This window comes from Lethenteron reissneri, chromosome 34, assembly GCF_015708825.2.
Source record: "Lethenteron reissneri isolate LAM-NWPU_2019-01 chromosome 34, ASM1570882v1, whole genome shotgun sequence".
NCBI classification, from domain to species: domain Eukaryota; kingdom Metazoa; phylum Chordata; class Hyperoartia; order Petromyzontiformes; family Petromyzontidae; genus Lethenteron; species Lethenteron reissneri.
In genome coordinates, this window is record NC_083812.1 from 14,714,470 (window position 1) to 14,732,628 (window position 18,159).

General features: G+C 50.2%; 1 protein-coding gene across 5 annotated transcripts in view; it reads right to left on the reverse strand.

Moving 5' to 3' along the window:
- The window catches only part of SHLD2 (shieldin complex subunit 2), a 44,025-nt gene extending 25,985 nt beyond the window's left edge, over window positions 1–18,040 (reverse strand). Inside the window, exons 1-4 of one of the 5 annotated variants that reach the window (XM_061565394.1) lie at window positions 17,935–18,040; window positions 17,329–17,433; window positions 13,837–13,953; window positions 7,711–10,069 (exon numbers count right to left, since the gene is read on the reverse strand). In XM_061565394.1, coding sequence (XP_061421378.1) covers window positions 7,711–9,319 — 1,609 coding nt within the window. In that variant the 5' untranslated portion in view covers window positions 9,320–10,069; window positions 13,837–13,953; window positions 17,329–17,433; window positions 17,935–18,040. Of the gene's footprint in view, window positions 1–7,710; window positions 10,070–13,836; window positions 13,973–17,328; window positions 17,434–17,677; window positions 17,782–17,934 lie in introns of those variants that run through there. The other 4 variants (XM_061565395.1, XM_061565392.1, XM_061565393.1 and 1 more) reach the window with 4 other exon arrangements.
- Window positions 18,041–18,159: the final 119 nt, after the last annotated feature.

Genomic DNA, 18,159 nt, shown 5'->3' on the forward strand with positions numbered 1-18,159 from the left:
GTAGTCAGATGCAACGTGGTTGGCATGGGCTCTGTCCAAAGACAGGACACTGTGGTATTGTTGTTCTAAGGGAGACACGGAGCCGTCTGCAGCCACGCTCTGCGATTGTGAAATCCCCTTCCACGGTCTATAAGAGATTCCGAGTCTGTTTCACTTTTCAAATCGGTCTTAAAACTCCCCTATTTGTACTGCAGACTTTCCCTGTAAATAACAAAAAATCTCGTCCGATTGGATTACTCTGTAATTATTATTATTCGCTTTTATCATAGTTGTTCATTTTATTGGAATTTCGATAGTAAAGTATTTTATATTGTTATCAGCTTTCTATTTCGCTTAGATTCTATCTATACTTGTGAGTGTAAGTTTTATCTGTAGGTCCTTTCCTTTCAGATACTTCAAGATGAAAGGCGCTTTATAAAATTGCAGTTGCACCGCCTGCTCGATCGGTTAGCTACGCCACCGCTGGCACCGGATAATTCCACCACACCGTTCCTCCGCACCGTTTCGCCGAGAGAGGGCTAGAGCACGGGTGAAACGCCGCGGGGAGGGGGGGGATTCGTTGTTTCTGCCGTGCCGGCGAGGTGCTGCTGCATTTGTGGTGCCAACACAACCCCAGTTGGGGCAGGAAAGGGAGAAAGTTTAAAACGTATTTTTCCTATCCCAGAGACAATTCCTCGCAGCGGAAGGAGGGGCCCGGGAATGCGCGTGGCACGCGACCAACACGTTCTGTTCCGCAAACATTTACGCGCAACACAATGGGAGCATAAATAAGCAGAGATGCTGTCAGTCGCAAGGTGACGCTGACATTTAAAAGATCCATTTGGAAAAGCATGCCCCCTTCGTTCCCGTACGCCGCTTTGGAAAGTGACACGGCCGCGGACACGGAAGGCACCCTCCAGAATAACAATGAAAATTATGAGAGTCGCTTGCCCAGGAAAGCCTCCTCTTCAGTTACGAGACTCTTTGTCAGGAGCCTGCATTTGTGTGCTTGGCCGATTCCATCGATGAGTTTGTTTGGTAATGTGGGAAGAAACCGGAGTTCCTGGAGACATCTCACGCATGCTCGGGGGGGGGGGGGCACTCGCAATGGACATCGGTGGGGCGGCCCAAGCAGCTAGACGTCATCTCAAGCACGCTCCCTCCTTCGGCTGCAGCTCCGTCGTTCGTCTCGACTCCTGGCTATCATCATCTTGATCATCCCTTCTAGCGAAAGTGTGCTGTCCAAGCCCACTTCCTGTCAATAACAGTCAATTCCAATTCCTTTCATTCATTTAACTTCTCTATTCCATTTGTTTCTACTCTATTAACGATATTAACATTTTACCCGGCAAGGCCCACACTGAGGCATATAGCTCTTTTCAGAAGCCACAAATGATAGCTCAACGAAGTGGCTTTTCATCATGTGAACATGAGACAGAAGGAGCCAAATACTGTAAACGCATCATTATCGTACTGTAAACGCATTTGTAATAAAAGACTCCGTCAGGCACTGCTGGTCTCCGCTTGTCTTTTATTCAGGTTCTTCTCCGCACCCCACTGGTCTCCTCCTTGGACCAGCGTCGTCTCGTGTGCGTCCCGCGCACGCTCCCTCTCGCGTGCCACGCACGCTCCTTCATTAGCTCCTCTACTCCCGCACTCCGCACACCGCTGGCCGACGGCGTGCTGAGGTCCTTCGGCCACGTGGCCGATGGCGCGGATCTCTCTCTCACCACCCAACGTGGCTCAGACTCTTAACTTCCCCGACTGCCCCGATCTCTTCCGGGCTCCCACTTATATACATTCCCCCCACGTGACCCTGACTCCTCCCCTTCCGGATCCGGCCTTCCCATACTACCCCGCTGGCTCCGCCCCCATTCACCTCGCCTCCCATTGGAGCCGAGGTGAACGGTGGCCCCTCCCACACGCCCCGCAGACCAGGCTCCGCCCCCCAATACCCCCATACCCCGGGCCGTGTGATTGGACCAGAGCCCAGCAACAACCCCATTTACGCTCGCATTACATGACCCCCCCCCCCCCCTGATGAAAAAGCCAGCCGTCCCGGCTGCAATAGGACAAAATAATGCGAGCGACAGCATCACAATCAGGAATCACCAGACACAACGGAGAGTATAACAACAACACAATTAACGAAAGGGAAGGGATTTGGAACGAGTGCGGGTCGCCGGCCCGTCCATCACAAGAGGCGGCGCCCTCAAAGGTCGCAATCCCGACAGGGTTTTATGAGCGGCGGAACCGAAACCATCCGCCGCTGGTGGAGGCCTGTCCGTCCCAGCACCCCGTTCCCAAGAGAGGTCCATAGTCGGGGCCCCCTGCAACTGCAACCACGGCGGGGTTGGAGGGGCAGCAGGGCCAAGTGTCCCCGTCGCCGTGGTAGGCCCACCCGGTGCAGGAATCCCTGTGTCCGGCAGGATCACAGCCGGCCCGTCTGACACGGTTGACTCTCCGGCGTTGACGTCGCGTCCCTGGCTGGGGACTCCGGCTGAAGAGGCGGGCGAGGGCGACTCCGACAGTCCCGCGCGAAGTGTCCAAGACGCCCGCAGTGGTAACACAACGAGTCGGCCCGCCGCCCAGCTCCCCCCCCCCGTCTCGGCGATCCCTCAGCGGTGGCCCGGAGCGCGACTCCACTCCCCCTCGAGGAACCCACTGGCCCGCCGCCGCAAGTGAGATCGCCAGGCCCCCTCTCATCCGGCACGAAGACGGCCCTCGACGGAGTCCACCCGACGGTGTCTCCCTCCACGGTCGGGCTCCCCGTCCAGGCGGTCATCTGCGCCCAATGGCGCAAGTTGAACATCGCGTCGAAGCACTTGGCTGCCATCCGGGAGGTCAGCTGCTCATGGCCGCACACCGGCAGTGGAATGCCCAAGTCCTTGGACAGCTCCAACATCTTACCCAGTATGAAGGGCTCCAACAAGTCGGGCTCCGTCTCTGGATACGCGGCCATGGCCAGCTCAAGCACAGCGCCCCGGAAAGCCACAGGCGATTCCTCCGTTGCCCGTTGCCTCTGGACAAATCTCCGGTGTGCGTCGCCCAGAGGCTCGTACGCTTCTGCCATTTCATCAAATGCCCCTTTCAGGGTCGCCTTCTTCGCGGCTGCGATGGAGCGGAAGAATTTCAAAGACTTGTCATCCAGGAGCGTCGGCAGAACTTCCAAGGCCTCCGCATCCGTCCACTTGGCGGATCGGACGGCCGACTCAAAACGCCACGCAAATGCGCTCCAATCTCCTCCAACTGAGAATTCTTTAATCGTCGTCAGGCGATGGCTGCGTGTCACCGAGCTGCTGTCTTCCGATGCAGGCGTTCCATGCGGCGGCGACAAGATGGCGGCTTCCCGCCGTGGCGGCGATAAGATGGCGGCTTCCCGCCATTCGGCCGCGACCACACCCAAGATGGTGGCGTCCTGGCATGTGTCGGAAAGGGCGGGAAGCCTCGCAGAGGCCCCAATGGCGGACGGCTCGGCCCTACCCGAAGGCTCCCCGGTTGAAGGCCCGCCGCGTGGCTGTCCCGGCATCATCGCTGGCGCGACCAGGGTGACTAAATCCAGCAGAACGGCCCGCAGCGAACAAACTGGTCTGCCACGTGTCGCCAGCCGTCCTTGGCGCCCGTCGACGCAGACGGCCCAGCCGCCGCGACGACATCTTGTACTCCTGTCGTGTCGCTCGCCGCCACTTCGCCCACGTCCTCCATGGTCGGGACCGCCACCGCCGGAGGAAGGTCCTCTTCGTCTTCTGAAGATGGTGCAAGTATATTCTTTTTATTAAGATGTTTTGACATATCGTTCCACTTCTGACACCAGTGTAATAAAAGACCCGGTCAGGCACTGCTGGTCTCCAGGTTCTTCTCCGCACCCCACTGGTCTCCTCCTCGGACCAGCGTCGTCTCGTGCGCGCCCCGCGCACGCTCCCTCTCGCGTGCCATGCACGCTCCTTCGCTAGCTCCTCTACTCCCGCACTCCGCACACCGCTAGCCGACGGCGTGCTGAGGTCCTTCGGCCACGTGGCCGATGGCGCGGATCTCTCTCTCACCACCCAATGTGGCTCAGACTCTTAACTTCCCCGACTGCCCCGATCTCTTCCGGGCTCCCACTTATATACATTCCCCCCACGTGACCCTTACTCCTCCCCTTCCGGATCGTCAGATTCGGCCTTCCCATACTACTCCGCTGGCTCCGCCCCCATTCACCTCGCCTCCCATTGGAGCCGAGGTAAACGGTGGCCCCTCCCACACGCCCCGCAGACCAGGCTCCGCCCCCCAATACCCCGGGCTGTGTGATTGGACCAGAGCCCAGCAACAACCCCATTTACGCTCGCATTACACATGTTTCTAAATGGAGAGGGGAAAAACCCGAGGACCCGGAGAAAAATCCACACCACCATGGGGAGAGAGACACCGCAAACTCCAAATATATAGCCGTCAGGGTCAGGATCGAACCCACGACCTCCTGCATACCAGGCGAGGTAGTTAACATCTCCCTACCTGTCTTATAAACGTGATTACAAGCACGCGCCTCTCAATGCTTTCCAGCTTTTGTTCCATTTTCCGTATCAACGCCCACGTTTAAAAAGATGATAATCAGGCTGCAGTGCTTTTGGAAAACTGAACTTACTCAATGGAAGGCAACATACTGCACCATTGCAAGAGCTCCGCTCTTCCTTTTTGTAGTTGTACCGACCGCGCGTTGTTCGGCATGAAGTCCGACGTTTCACTCCACGTGGTGGCAGCTTCTTCAACGTCGAGCCCCTGCTGTGACGTACGGAGGCTCCCACCAGCACGTGCAGTGCGGCATCAGGACATCGTGCTCAACAAACACCTCCCGGTACACCCAGAATATGCGTCGGAGAGATAAAGATCCCCCGTATAGCCTTAACAGACTGTAAGGGCAAGTGCTGTTAGCGAGCACCTATGAAGGCCGGAACGGTACACGAGGGGATGGGTGGCCAGCACCACGCCCGACCACCTTTGTCTCCCCAGTGGCGATGTTTACACACCGCACCAGGTACTCATTTCAGGCTGAGTCGACCTAGGGGAGGCTCAGGACCGGTTCAGATAATCATCACTGGTGTTGGCCGTGAGCGGGAATCGAACCCGTGTCTCCAGATTCATAGCGCAGCGCGCTAACCGCTACACTACCGCTTCCCACAATAAACTGTGGGCTTAAATGGAAAAAAAGTATATAATAGGTGACGTTTTGGGCAATGGCTTGTCTTCATAGCAAGTAAATAATTTAGAAAAAATGTGCTACAAGCACACAATCGAGCACGGTCGTCTGCGTACGGTGCGAAAGAAGTTCAAGATACACACGTACAGCACACCACAATTACTTGACTGCGGCTCCAGTGTTTTTGGAAAACATTCCTCGTGTAAAACACACGAAAAAAACCCACCCCCGCCAGTGCCGTGGGTGCGGTTGTTCTTGGACGGGCGTAAAATAATGGAAGGAAGGCTTGGAAACGGCGGGGTGGCGTAGCCTGGTACGGCGAGCGAGTGCCGTGCCGCACAATGCCCCCCACCCACAGTTTGTTATTCGGGGCCGTGCAAGAGTTATGCAGGGCCTCTTTGTATCTGTGGGAACGTTTACACAGTGCCCCCTCGGTGGGACAATCAACAGAAACGATAGGGGAACAAAAACGGTTAAATAACTCAAGCTGCATTTTTGACACCATTGTTGTTCACCCCAAAAAAGTGAGGTCATTTGGCTTCACACCATAATCATCAAAAGCAGCCATGGTCAATCCAGTGCTGGATGAAGGCCTCCCTCCAATTCACCTGGCACCTGCACATGCGATGATTTCATCGCTACATCTCACAGTTGGACGTATCTCGTCGGACACTCCCGTAATTATTCTTGACCAACGTGCTCAGCCGTTACTGACCACCTTTTAGAAAAGCACGGGGTGCAAGAGAAAGTTTCGATTTTGTGACCGTTTCTAATGTGGCGCGGCAGCAAGATATTAACTCCCTCGTCTGGTATGGAGGAGGACGTGGGTTTGATCCCGACGCCGACGCCTGTGTATTTGGAGTTTGCATGTTCTCCCCTTGGTCACGTGGATTTTTCTCCGGGTCCCCTGTTATTTCCCCTCCATGTTTAGAATCATGCGTTGAGAGTATTTGGCTGCAATAAATATCCACGTGATGATAACCCAACTTCGTTGAGCTATCATCTGTGGCCAGGTCACTTGTGAAAAAGAGCTGCATAGCTCAGTGGGCCTTACCTGGTAAAATAATGTTTTAGATTAGTTTAAATGTTCATTGCAAGTGGACTGCTTGTCATTCCTACTGACCCCCCCCCCCCCACCCCCACCCTGTAAACAGGAAGCAGGATTCTCACAGACAATGCTGGGCTCTTTCCAAGGCCAGGGACAGCTTTTTATCATCCTCATCTGCACACAACGTATACCGGCATTGGAGCGGCAGGGCAATGTACCGCGCGACCTATTTTACTCATGGTTATTTTCTACTTTGTCCCCAATTTGAATTGTGTTGTCTACCTGCGTCACGCGTCATGAGACAAAGACGTTTTCCCGCTCACAGAAAGCAGTGCCCCACCTTGGGATGGTGAGAAAACAACCCCGGAAAAATCATGTCACAAGAACTACCTTTGTGGGTCACTTCAACAGGCCTCTGTACGCACACTCGGCAGTCGGCACACACATTTGACACCGCTGCCTTTCGACATTTCTATTTTCAGATGTTTAAGTACAGCCATTGGTGACCGAGCTGCAACCATCAACTTGTTGTCCTTGAGATTCTAGTTTAATCATGGGTGGCGTCGAGAAATGTCAGTGGTGCTGCATCAGTGCACTGGCGGTGCATTGGCCCTCTGAGCCACTGACCCGCCTTGACTTATTTTCTTCTAATGGGGTGCCGTGGTGGCGAGGAGATGTTATCTCCCTCGCATGGTATGCAGGGGGTCTTGGGTTCGATTCCGACCATGACAATGCCTGGATATTGTACATTTGGATATTGTACAATGAATATTGTATATTTGTCCATTTGTTATATTCCTGGGTCATGTGGAATATTCTCAGGGTTCCTACGGTTTGTCCTTCCACATATAGAAACATGCGCTGAGATGATTTGGCTGCGACTATAAATTTCTACATATGATGATATAAGCCACTTTCATGAGCGACCATGTGTGGCTAGGTCACCTCTAAAAAAAGAGCTCATCGGTTCAAGAGAACATCCGGCTGAATGAGGGATCTGCCGGTCAGCCAATGCTCCAGTCGATAGGTGTCGCAATCTATTTGATGATACGAATTGAAATATTTGGTGACCAAAGCCAAGGCTTTCAATAAAATCACCACGGAATTTTCACCCCTCATGGCCTCGTCCCCATCTCTCCCCAGTATACACTTTTCAAAATTACAACCTTGACTGCAAGGCTTCACAATAATTTCAGTTTGACATGCGGCCACATAGCACTGCGGTTCAAGCACTCAACTCACAAGGAGATGGTTTCTGCTCAAGCCCAATCGAGGGTGTCGACACATGATCCTTCCAATTGTTAATAAAATTAGTATTGCTCGCTCCTATGCGAATGTCATTTCTGCAAATGGCTCAGATACGCCAGAGGAGATGAGCACCACCTCCGTCGCTCATCTGAACAGGGAGACACGTCGACCGCATTCACGAGAAAGCCACCACCGGCCGCCGCATCGTACACCTTGGCAGTCGCCCGTCGCAACCCCCTCCCCCCCACCGCCACGTTACCTGTGAGCACGACGACGTCGCCCGGCACCAGCAGGAGGGCCCAGAATGCCGCCAGTCTCCACATCACCACCTTGGCGCTCGCCAACGACTGGTCCGTGGCCACCACGCCCGCCACCGGCACGGAGCAGCCCGCCAGGGCGCCCCTCTTCACTCGCACGTCTTGCACCGGCAGACAGGCCAGCATGGCCACCAGCACGTTCCGTCGCTTCGCGCCCAAGCTGCCGCCGCGGCCGTTGCCGGGACCGCCACGGCCGCCGCCACCGGTGCAGTCGGCGAGCGGGGTGGTGTGGACGGCGCGCATTTGAGGGTTGCCGCGCCGCAGCCGAGTCGCCCTCTCCTGCTGCTGCTGCTGCAGCCTCCCCAGGTCGGAGACAATCAGCGCCGGCGCCCGTGCTTCACTGTCATTGCCATCTCTTGGCCGTTCGGTTTTTGGGTCCGTGGCTGAAACTGCCTCTTCGACCCAATCGGCTTGACTTGCAAGCTCAAACTCATTGATTTCAGGCAAAGGCAGCATTGGTGTTTGTGGATTTTCTGATATAATTTCCCCTGCTCCCCCCATAGCATATTTAGTTTCAACAATAGAAGAGGGATGGGTTAAAGGGTGGGATGCTTCCAACTCACATTTCTCATTTCCACTCAAAATTACGGAAGCATCTTTCTCATTTTCACAAGTCGCCAATTTGTTATTTTCACCTCTGAGGGCTTTGCCGTGACCTCTGACCTCTTGTTCCAACTTCCTCTTCCTAACCAAGTGTTGTTTCAACCGAGCCGCCTTTCCGCCGTGCTTCTCGAGCGCCATGGGGGTCGGCAGCACGACCTGTGAGCACAGAACCCCCGATCCAAACGCTTCGAAACTTAGCTCCTCTAGGCCAAAGCTGCACGAGGTGTGCCCGAGCTCTGTGGCATCGGCACCGAGGCTACGCTTGAACGCGACGTCGCGGCCACTGGGGCGACCGCGCCGGTGCTCCTCGCAGACGGTGCCGGCGCCACCGCCGCCGCCGGGCTCCTCGTTCCATTTTGCCAACGAAGGAGGTGACGGCAGCCGGTCCGAGGCCGATGCCGCAACCAGTGGCGGCTGCTGGGTCAGAAGAGAAGGAAAGGTTACTTGGGAATAGTCGTCGGCGGAGGACTGGCTTGCGAGGCTCCCCGAAGCCTGCAACGTCCTCGCCGATGGATTCGTGAACCACTTGTGATGGTTGGCAGCAGCGGCGCTGCCGAGGGTCAAGTCATCACACGGCCCGGGGAACGTGCTGTCAAAGTACTCCTGGAGAGACGGCTGCAGGTCGAAGAGTTCTTGGGAGCCGTCCATCACGCAAGGCTCGCCCTCATCCTCCCAATCGTGGTCCACCCTTTGCTCGGTCGCGCCGCTTCCCGCTGTAGAGGCCGACATTGGAATCCTGCCATCACCGCGGCCACTGCCACTGAAGGTGGATTTCAGCAGGAGCTGCGACGTGGATTTTTGCCAAGTGCACAGGAATTCCTGGAAGCCCGTTGGAGGTCTTGACGACCCCGGCACGTTGTTCCTCATGTCACAACAATCGGGGTTAACGATGGGGGCGCCCACAAACACGTGCACCCTCCTCACTCGGCGTGACCCGCCGGTGCTCATTTCTCGATAATTTCACACCAACACTTCACGTTGCGTTGGAAAAAAGTTTGGGAGCTCTCACATTGGTGGGCCGCTCACGCTACGTTCTAATATCTAAGCAAGTATCGGTGAGGACAGATTCTCCAACGGTATTCATTTAATCTCCAGAGTTTCACACGACGTCTTGAAGATATTCATCTTTCAAGTGTAGTTTTAAGCCTACGCCTTCCATGATTAGCAATTGTTATCCCCGCATTGGAATCCCATTTTGTTAAAATAATCCTTTGAAGGAATTCATTACATCCATATTGGAAGAGCGATATATACAGCGATGTGAATTTGCATGAGAGGGGAGTATCCACGAAATATATCTGGCATCGAGTTTCTCAGCGGTGCTATTGTTTGCAGCGGTTGCTTTATTTGTTTCGGGGTTTGCAACGGTCAGCACTGTCATATTTCATTTTGGCAGCAGATCCCCACTCTATTGTAACAGTCCACACAATTCACAATTCGCTCCCAGACTTTCAAGTGTACAATTGATCGATTGTTGTATGTAAAAAAGGGGGGGGTAAATTAAAAAGCATGAGGTGTTTCTGATGTTTTTTTTTTACGTTAAAATCCCATGCGAGTACGTTGACAATGCTGTGACGCAAACGTTCCATTTGTTGAGAGATGCAGCCAACAGGCGGTTGTAGCAGCATTGTGGGCAGATGAGGCTGGCAGCACAAATAGGTCCAAAGGAACCCCCCCGCTTGCCAGGTTCTGAACATCCTGCCAGGAAACAGAAACCAGTCTCAGCTTCAGTGGTGCCAACTGGAAACAAAATAATGTTTACGATAATTTTACGCGTTCAAAAGAACGAAAAATAAACCGCCGGCAAGCCAGTTTCCTGACACATAATAAATATATATATATCAGTGCTACACCTCCTTGATTGCACCAAACTTGCATTTTGACCGCACCCGTCGTCCCTCAGGAACCCACGATTAATCACGCGACATGTGTAATGACCAGAGAGCATCCATGCGATCGTAGCGGGGCAGGAGAGTAGAACGATGAGTGGAAAAAAGATGTTCCCTTGGAAACTAAACGTTGCGCTATGGTCAAGTCGACTCATCAAATAGCTCGGAGAAATATTTGCAAACGCCCTCGTAAAACAGCGTTGGGGAAACTTTTCCCAATCGAGGGGCGAAATAGGACTTTCCGATACCGGTTGGGAGAAACGCTTTAACAAGCACCTTCGTCACTTCTGTCACTGCAAAGGCCCAAGCACTGAGAGAATTGACTGAGTGTGTTCAAATTAGCAGCAGTGTGGCCGACCGGAAAACTTTTCAACTCGAGTACATGCATGTATGTTGAACTTAGTCTAACGCATAGGCTTTCACGACCAATATCATACATAATACAGGCTTTTTGGGTTAGATCGCATAAATATGTGTCGCCTGATAAAGCTAGTTGTAATTTCTGGCAAAACGTCGTACTCAGATTGTTAATGTTATGGCTTGGCTCTCCACACACCGGTGTGATGTACTAGTGACGAATTGGCACGTTCTGTTTACGTGACAACCCTTACTAGTTGGCTGTGTCGGGTGGTGGCGGGTTTAACGGCGCATTTATATATTTACACAATCTAACCCAAAAAACCTGTATTATGGATTAATTTATTTCACACCTCACATCGCCAAACGTGCTTATCGGACGTGCGGGGGGAGGACAACTAAACACAAAAAGCCGTTTTAAATAAATTAGTTTTCAATCTAGGTTTAGTAGAGAACCTGATTAGCGCAAATAACTTGGTGGCTGATTATATTGTGTGCATAACTCAAAATAATCATTCACGTCATTGTGGAGAATAGAACATTTTCCATGTTATTTAATTTTGCTGAAAACTAGGACGCCATAGCGTAAAGACAGGGACCTCGCCCGCCTTGCTTGGAAGATCGGCAGTTCACCCTTGATTCAAGCAAGCCTGACTCTACTCATGAGACAATGTGCGTTGAAACTGGACCAGATATTGCTTGTCTTGGATCTATGCTGCTGGAATTATGCACTCCCAGACAGCTGTGCGGCTGATTGACTGTGTAAGAAATGTTTATATTTTTTACGTGGTGACGGAGATATGAAATATAGCCCGCTAATTAATGATTTGAGTCGTTTCGAAGCGACAGACCTCTTGTGGCCGTATGAAGTGAAGTCATGAGCTGCAGGTACTTCATCCCATTAGCTAATTTCTACACATACCGATGGACCATAGTAGCATCCAACCAGCTTACAGCGAACAATGTCAAAACGAGTTATTTTTTAAGTTAGATTGGGTAAATATGTGTTGTTAAACCCGCCACCAGCCCACACAACCAATTAGTAAGGTTTGTCACGTAACACAACATGCCAATGGGTTACTAGTTCAGCACACTTACAATTCGAGTATGTTTCGTCGGTAATTACAACCAAAAAAAACCCTGCATATTGGTTATGAAAGCCTACGTGTTAAGCCAATGTACGAACAATGTGAACACGGATTATTTTTTTTTACATTCTATAATTTACTGTGTGGGGGAGCCAGATTAAGGAAGCCTTGAGTTTCCTGGTCCACAACTGTAGTATGTTTTGTCTACTGCAAGAACATATCAATATCCTAGGGAGTCCAACGACAAAAGGTCCATTTTATTTTGCTCTTTCCTCTATTTTATTGGGCTGCTTGAAACTAGTAACGGATTATTTACTCGCCGAGCACTTATCACTGTTTGCAAAATAAACTCATTTTAAACGAGTCCATCCTGAAAATTCCACACGTGCCAATTCTTGACCCAGTTTGCCATTTTAATGAGTTATTGTGAGATAACTTGCATGCACCCAGCACATACTAATGTCCACCGCTTGTGCTAACATCTTTTCAGAAATTACCTTCGTTTAGAACACATCTACTGGGCTTACAAATTGTGTTTTCAGCTTTTTCGAGCCAAACATTTTTTTAAACAAAATAACGCTTCTTTAAACAATGTATACCGCTGAAGTCCAGGACAATTTTCAGCCCTCTTTTAGCATCCATCGTTGAAGGCCTCCCCACAGCACATTGGTCATGGGGAATGTCCGACCATACTTCACCACTCTGGTCAGCGCGAGTTCACGAAGAAGAGGCAAGATGGATTCAGATATCACTAAATTGCCACCGATGCATACCCTCCCGATCGTAAAGAGCAACGTAACATGATATTAATCCTGTAGTATACTGCTCACATTGTAAAGCTTGTTTCAAGATTGTCAGCTCGTGTCTCCTTTACAAATATATCCAACCACCGAGCAAAACAATTATTACTTATTGAAAAAATATACAGCCCTTTGTCAATCCACTGCTGGATGAGGGCCTCCCCACGTCGTGTGGATCGTGGGGGTTATGTGACCATACTTCACCATGCTTGATAGTTGAGGTTCGTGAAGGTGAAGAAGAGTATAGGCGTTGGAAGCATAGTACAGTACAACAAAGCATGTTTCTCTCCTGCTCTCTGCTGACAATGTAAGCGTACAGCAGCCTACACCACGTGTTTTATGCACGGCAGTCATCTGTCCCAGCACTATCCAGGCTCAAGCCTGCTTGGCTTCCGAGATCTGATGAGATGGGGTGGGTGCACCCCGTTTAATCTGGTCATAAGACTCATAGTGAACGATAAATGAGAATAAAAAACGTCTCCGTTTAATTTTCAAAAAAATTCTAATTGTAGCCACAGTGACCAGAATTACCGAAGCCGGTGACGAGTTATCGCCGGTTACTGAATTCCAGTGAGGTTCATACAGACGACAGAGCTCAACTGAACACAACTGACGCAACTTGAGAGCTGCCGATTGGAGTCTGAGGGGGTAGTGGCCGACCCTCGGCCAACGAGCATTGGGGGGCGTTCATGAACACTGCGGTGTCTGTGTTCTCCTCTACCCCCCCACCTCGTGTTACACGAGCTGGCCATGGAGAGGCGTTCCCTCGCGCAAAACCCGCGGCACGTTGGATCAATTCCAAACTCCGCACAACTCAGTGGCCAAGTCCACGCAGTGCATACCACCCATGCCGATGACTCGGTCGACTGAAACTATCATTTCTAGTCCGTACTGCGTCCAACCGCAGTACTGCAGGTTAAAACATGTATCCTGCTTTTCTTACACTGCCCCACTTTGTAATTCCGTCCCATCAGCTACAACCTTGCTCAATTCGAGAAACACATTACATGCCGATTCGTTGAAGCGCTCTACGTCCTGTATTTTGTTGTTTACTAAAAAAATGAAGAAACTCAAAATATTATAAAGTGCTTACGAGTGAGAACACGCAGCAGCGCTGGGCAAGGAAATGCCCCAACCCCCATCAGTCGTTCGACCAATGAGAGCGACAAACGCTGAGCCAAACAGACCCCCCTCCCCCCGAGGTTCGATTATCACTATCTGTAGTCACAAATAAAAAAAATGTAATCAAACTTTTTCAATATTTACAGTATAATCGTTGAGTCAGGTGAGAACTCACGGAACCAGTATAGACTCTCAGGCTCCAACCTCACCACAGAATGTAGACCGAGGGCATTACGAAGACCACGGAGGTCCTGGATCTCTTCTCTGAGAATGACGCAGATTGGGAGTGCAGCAGAAGCTCCTCCAACCCCATCTCCCACCGCTGCCTTGTAGGAGTAGAATGGCCTTGTGATTACAATACATAATATTAATGTTGTAATAATGCATTAATATATTTACTTATGAAAAATTGTTTCCCATCTGAAATATTAGCGCTATTACCAATACCCCAATGAAGCCCCATAATATGTTGCTCATGCTAAATTAATAATGCTGCTGTCGGGAATGCTTCCCCATCTATACAACGGTATAATGACCGCTTTTAGCACTGATTCGATTAGCGCTCACTTCTCCAGGAACGCATCAAGAGCGCTAAGCGAGGTCTGCCTGTATATCTTATCTAAAACAACTTCAAAGGTGATGTTTGTTGCTGGCTGCTTGGCGTTTTGTGCGTTTTGGTCTGTGCTCGGCAACTGTGTTTAAATAAAGATTTTCAAAGAAACATTTTGCATCAGATTCATATTATATTGAGAAACGCACTTAAAGAGTATTTGGCTGGGATACATTTCCACAAAAGCCACTTTCTTTGAGCTATCATTTGTGGCTAGGTCGCTTCTGAAAAAAAGCTACATAGCTTCGCGGGCCTTACCTGGTAAAGTAAGTTAGTACAATTTTAGAAGTTTTGTTGGCTGGCTGGCTGACTGGCTGTCTGGCTATCCACCCCAGCACGCCACCCGTCTGGCTGGAGGCCATGGCGAAGCACAGCACGTATAGGGGAGGGGGCGTGCAGAGAGTGGGGGGGGGGCACCGAGGGTAAGCGCGGGTGGTGGGTGCGTGGGGGGGGGCAAGGAGGCAGGCGCGGGTGGAGGGCGACTGGGGGGCAGGCATGTGGGGGTGGGGGGCCTGGCGGCTGTCACGCGCGAGAGGTCACTCAGGGGTGGGGAGGTGGAGACGTTGGGGGTTCACCATACTTCATATGTTGAACTACTTGCTCACCGAACGTAGCCAACCGTGCTATATAATATAGTATTATTTTTTTAACAAGTTTTGCTGGCTGGTTGGAGGGACGATAACGTCCAAATAACGTGCTTGCCGATTGTCTGATAAAAAAAGTATCATGCAGTATTATTAGCTTTGAAAATCAGCATGCGGTAAGAGTTTGAAAGTTCACAGCCTGCGGCTTACATTGACAGGGTTGACAAACTTGTAGAAGTACCGCAGTTAAAACGTCGCATTTCGGCTCACAAAATTATATTAAAGGTAATGGCACACAAATACAAACAGGTCTGGCCCCACAAACATTAAACATGTCCACAGTATAATACCCTATCACATGGGGAACCGTTAAACTGTAGTCTGTGTACTACGCTATAAACCCGGTTAAATTCCTGGCCAAGTCTAAAACATCAGTGGCGAGTAATCTCTGAACTCGTCCTGCACAATCCCCAAACCTGCACTGACCAGCAAAGTCTGGTCGGTCAAACAATCCCCATGACCAACTTGGAGCGGGTGGAGGACTCTCTATCCAGCAGTGGACGGAAACGGGCTGTGATATCTCCCTTACATTATATCACATCAGTCTATAAATAATATCGTAAAGTTGCTTACTGACCAACGCGTACTAGCAAACACTGCCACTGGCCGAAACAATTCTGTCAACACGTGGGTCTGGCGAGACCACGTGGCACCCACTACCGGGTTCCCCGCAGACAAACAAGGCGGACACCACCCCCTCCTGCCATTGGCTGCGAGCACGAAACGGACAACGCCCCCTTGTCACGACCCCACCGCGCGTGGCGTTGATCCGAGCAAGAGCAGTGAAGGACGCTTGCTATTAGACAACCTCGCTAACCCATGAGTAGGGCAGATTTCATTTCACATTACATCCAGTATGTGTGTAAACTTCTCGCTAAGTCTGTGGATGTTATTCACATACCAACCATGAGAATGTTCATAGAGAAAATAAGCTCCCTCTGCTCGGCAGTATTGTGTTTAAATGGTCACGATATTATGATGGGGCTGGAATCAGAATGTGTATTAGTACTGAAGGAATCCGATGAGCGATAAAGCTCATTTTCACAGATGTCCAGTAGAGCAGAGCTCCCCAGTTTTCGGATTTTTTGGGGATTCGAAACCGGTACCAGCTTATATATATGCTCCAAGCTCGTGTGCTGTTTCATTCAGACTCTGTCGCCTCGACGGACCTGGTTTTCACCTGAGGACGGCTGCTTGCGTTGTGGCCGAAACGTCGTGAGAATTGTTTTATTATGTTTTATTTTTATTATTTTATTACTTCCCTTCTACGTGACTTTACCGAAAGAACCAAGAAGATGAATCCCTGCAGTCACGAAAGCTTAAAATCGAAATTTAACGGTACCAGGACTTTCATGATTTAACAAATACATAGCAATAATCAAATATGAGGATGCATATTGTCTGTTGTTTTTAAATCAATTAAATTCATTATAGAACAGGGCATGGAATCTGACCTTCACAAAATGTAAAGCGAATCGGGGTTTTCGTTTTGTCATGTTCTTTCATAGCAGGTTGATGCGAAACATGCGTCACCTTTTTTGTCAATCCACTGCTGGATGAACCCCCATCGTGCAACACTTTAGTAAAACATCTCTGATGTAACTGCATTTGATCTTATAACTCCGTTACTGTAGAATCACCAAACTCTTTGCTGGAAAACATTGGATCAAAACCCATAGGCTGGTGATCTAAACGTTGTATGTTCATGCATGGACACAGACGTGTGTCTATATGGTATTATAACACCTGTGTTATGCCAGAAATGTTCTTGATACTGGCAAAAGGGTCCCATCGACATGTCTTTTGTGTGCTTACTATTTTCTAATCCGTTTGATTTCCTTAACAATTCCATACGATTTAAATCAACACTAGCCGCACTCGTTCCTAAATAATTAAAAGTCCAAAATAAATCAATTTGATGCGTTCATTCCCACTGGAGTGACTCATGTAACAGTTAATATTTAAATTTCGATTTAAAGCTTTCGTGACTACAGGGATTCATCTTCTTGGTTCTTTCGGTAAAGTCACGTAGAAGGGAAGTCTTCGCCTGAGGACGGCTGCTTGCGTTGTGGCCGAAACGTCGTGAGAATTATTTTATTATGTTTTATTTTTATTATTTTATTACTTCCCTTCTACGTGACTTTACCGAAAGAACCAAGAAGAGTTAATATTTATTTCCATGAAATGCCCCCCCCCCCCAACAAACTATTATACACGTGGATAGTTGCGTGTGCCCGACTGTCAAGACTCGAATACAAATCCTTGCTCATCCCAAGTGACGTTCGTGTTTAGTTTGTTGTCCTTCCACCCGCATCTCCGAATAGCGGTGGTTGGCTACGTACGGTGCGAAAGAAGTTCGACACGTAATTAACACAGCGGCACGTTCCTAGAAAGCATTTTAAGTAGTTTTTTTTTCTCTTTAAGAAAATTGGGAGCTCTGCACTTACCACTGTCGAATCTTCTTTCATTCCGCCCGCCAGCCGCGTGCAAACGAAGAACTCGTCTGATATACAGGACTGCCGTAACACAACTCTCTTATTCAATCGAGAAACCTGGGATAAAACACAATACCGACAATACTATCAAAATTCTAATAACAAAACCGAACATTTGATCAAACAAGAAACACAATACGCTGTAAAAGAAACGCAATGATTTGCTAAGACTTTGACCGCAATTGTGCAATTTAAATAAGCACACACACACACGTGTGTGAGCACGTGGATTCAGCTTGCACCCATTACGCGCCTAAACAGTGCTCATGTTGACAATGCAATACAAATTGTTATTGTTTACAAGTAAACCCCACTGCTGCTGATGGAGGCCTCCCAGCTCGTGTGGGCTCATAGGGGGTTGTCCGGCCACACTTCACCACGCTGGTGCAGTGCGGGTTGGCGAAGGGGCTTGCGAGAACTCACAGCGCGAGGCGCCAACCACTCTCATTACACTACAGTGCAGTCTAACAGTTGTTGTTTTTGTCACGAACCGTGGCGGACATTGGACTTATCATAAGGGAGGAGGGGGGGGTCAATGGAGTTAAACCAGTCACGCACCAGCATCACCAGCATCACCAGTTCACCATCACCCCACCATCCTCACCACCACCACCACTCGGCTTCCCCCTCACCACCACCACTCGGCGCTCCTGTATCAATATGGCCGCCACTCACCACCCCCCATTGCGCGACTCGCTCAAATCAACTTTACCCCTCACCAAGATGGCCGCACAAACACCGCCGATGACGTCACATCCGCCCCATCAGCTGAGCTCAGACTGC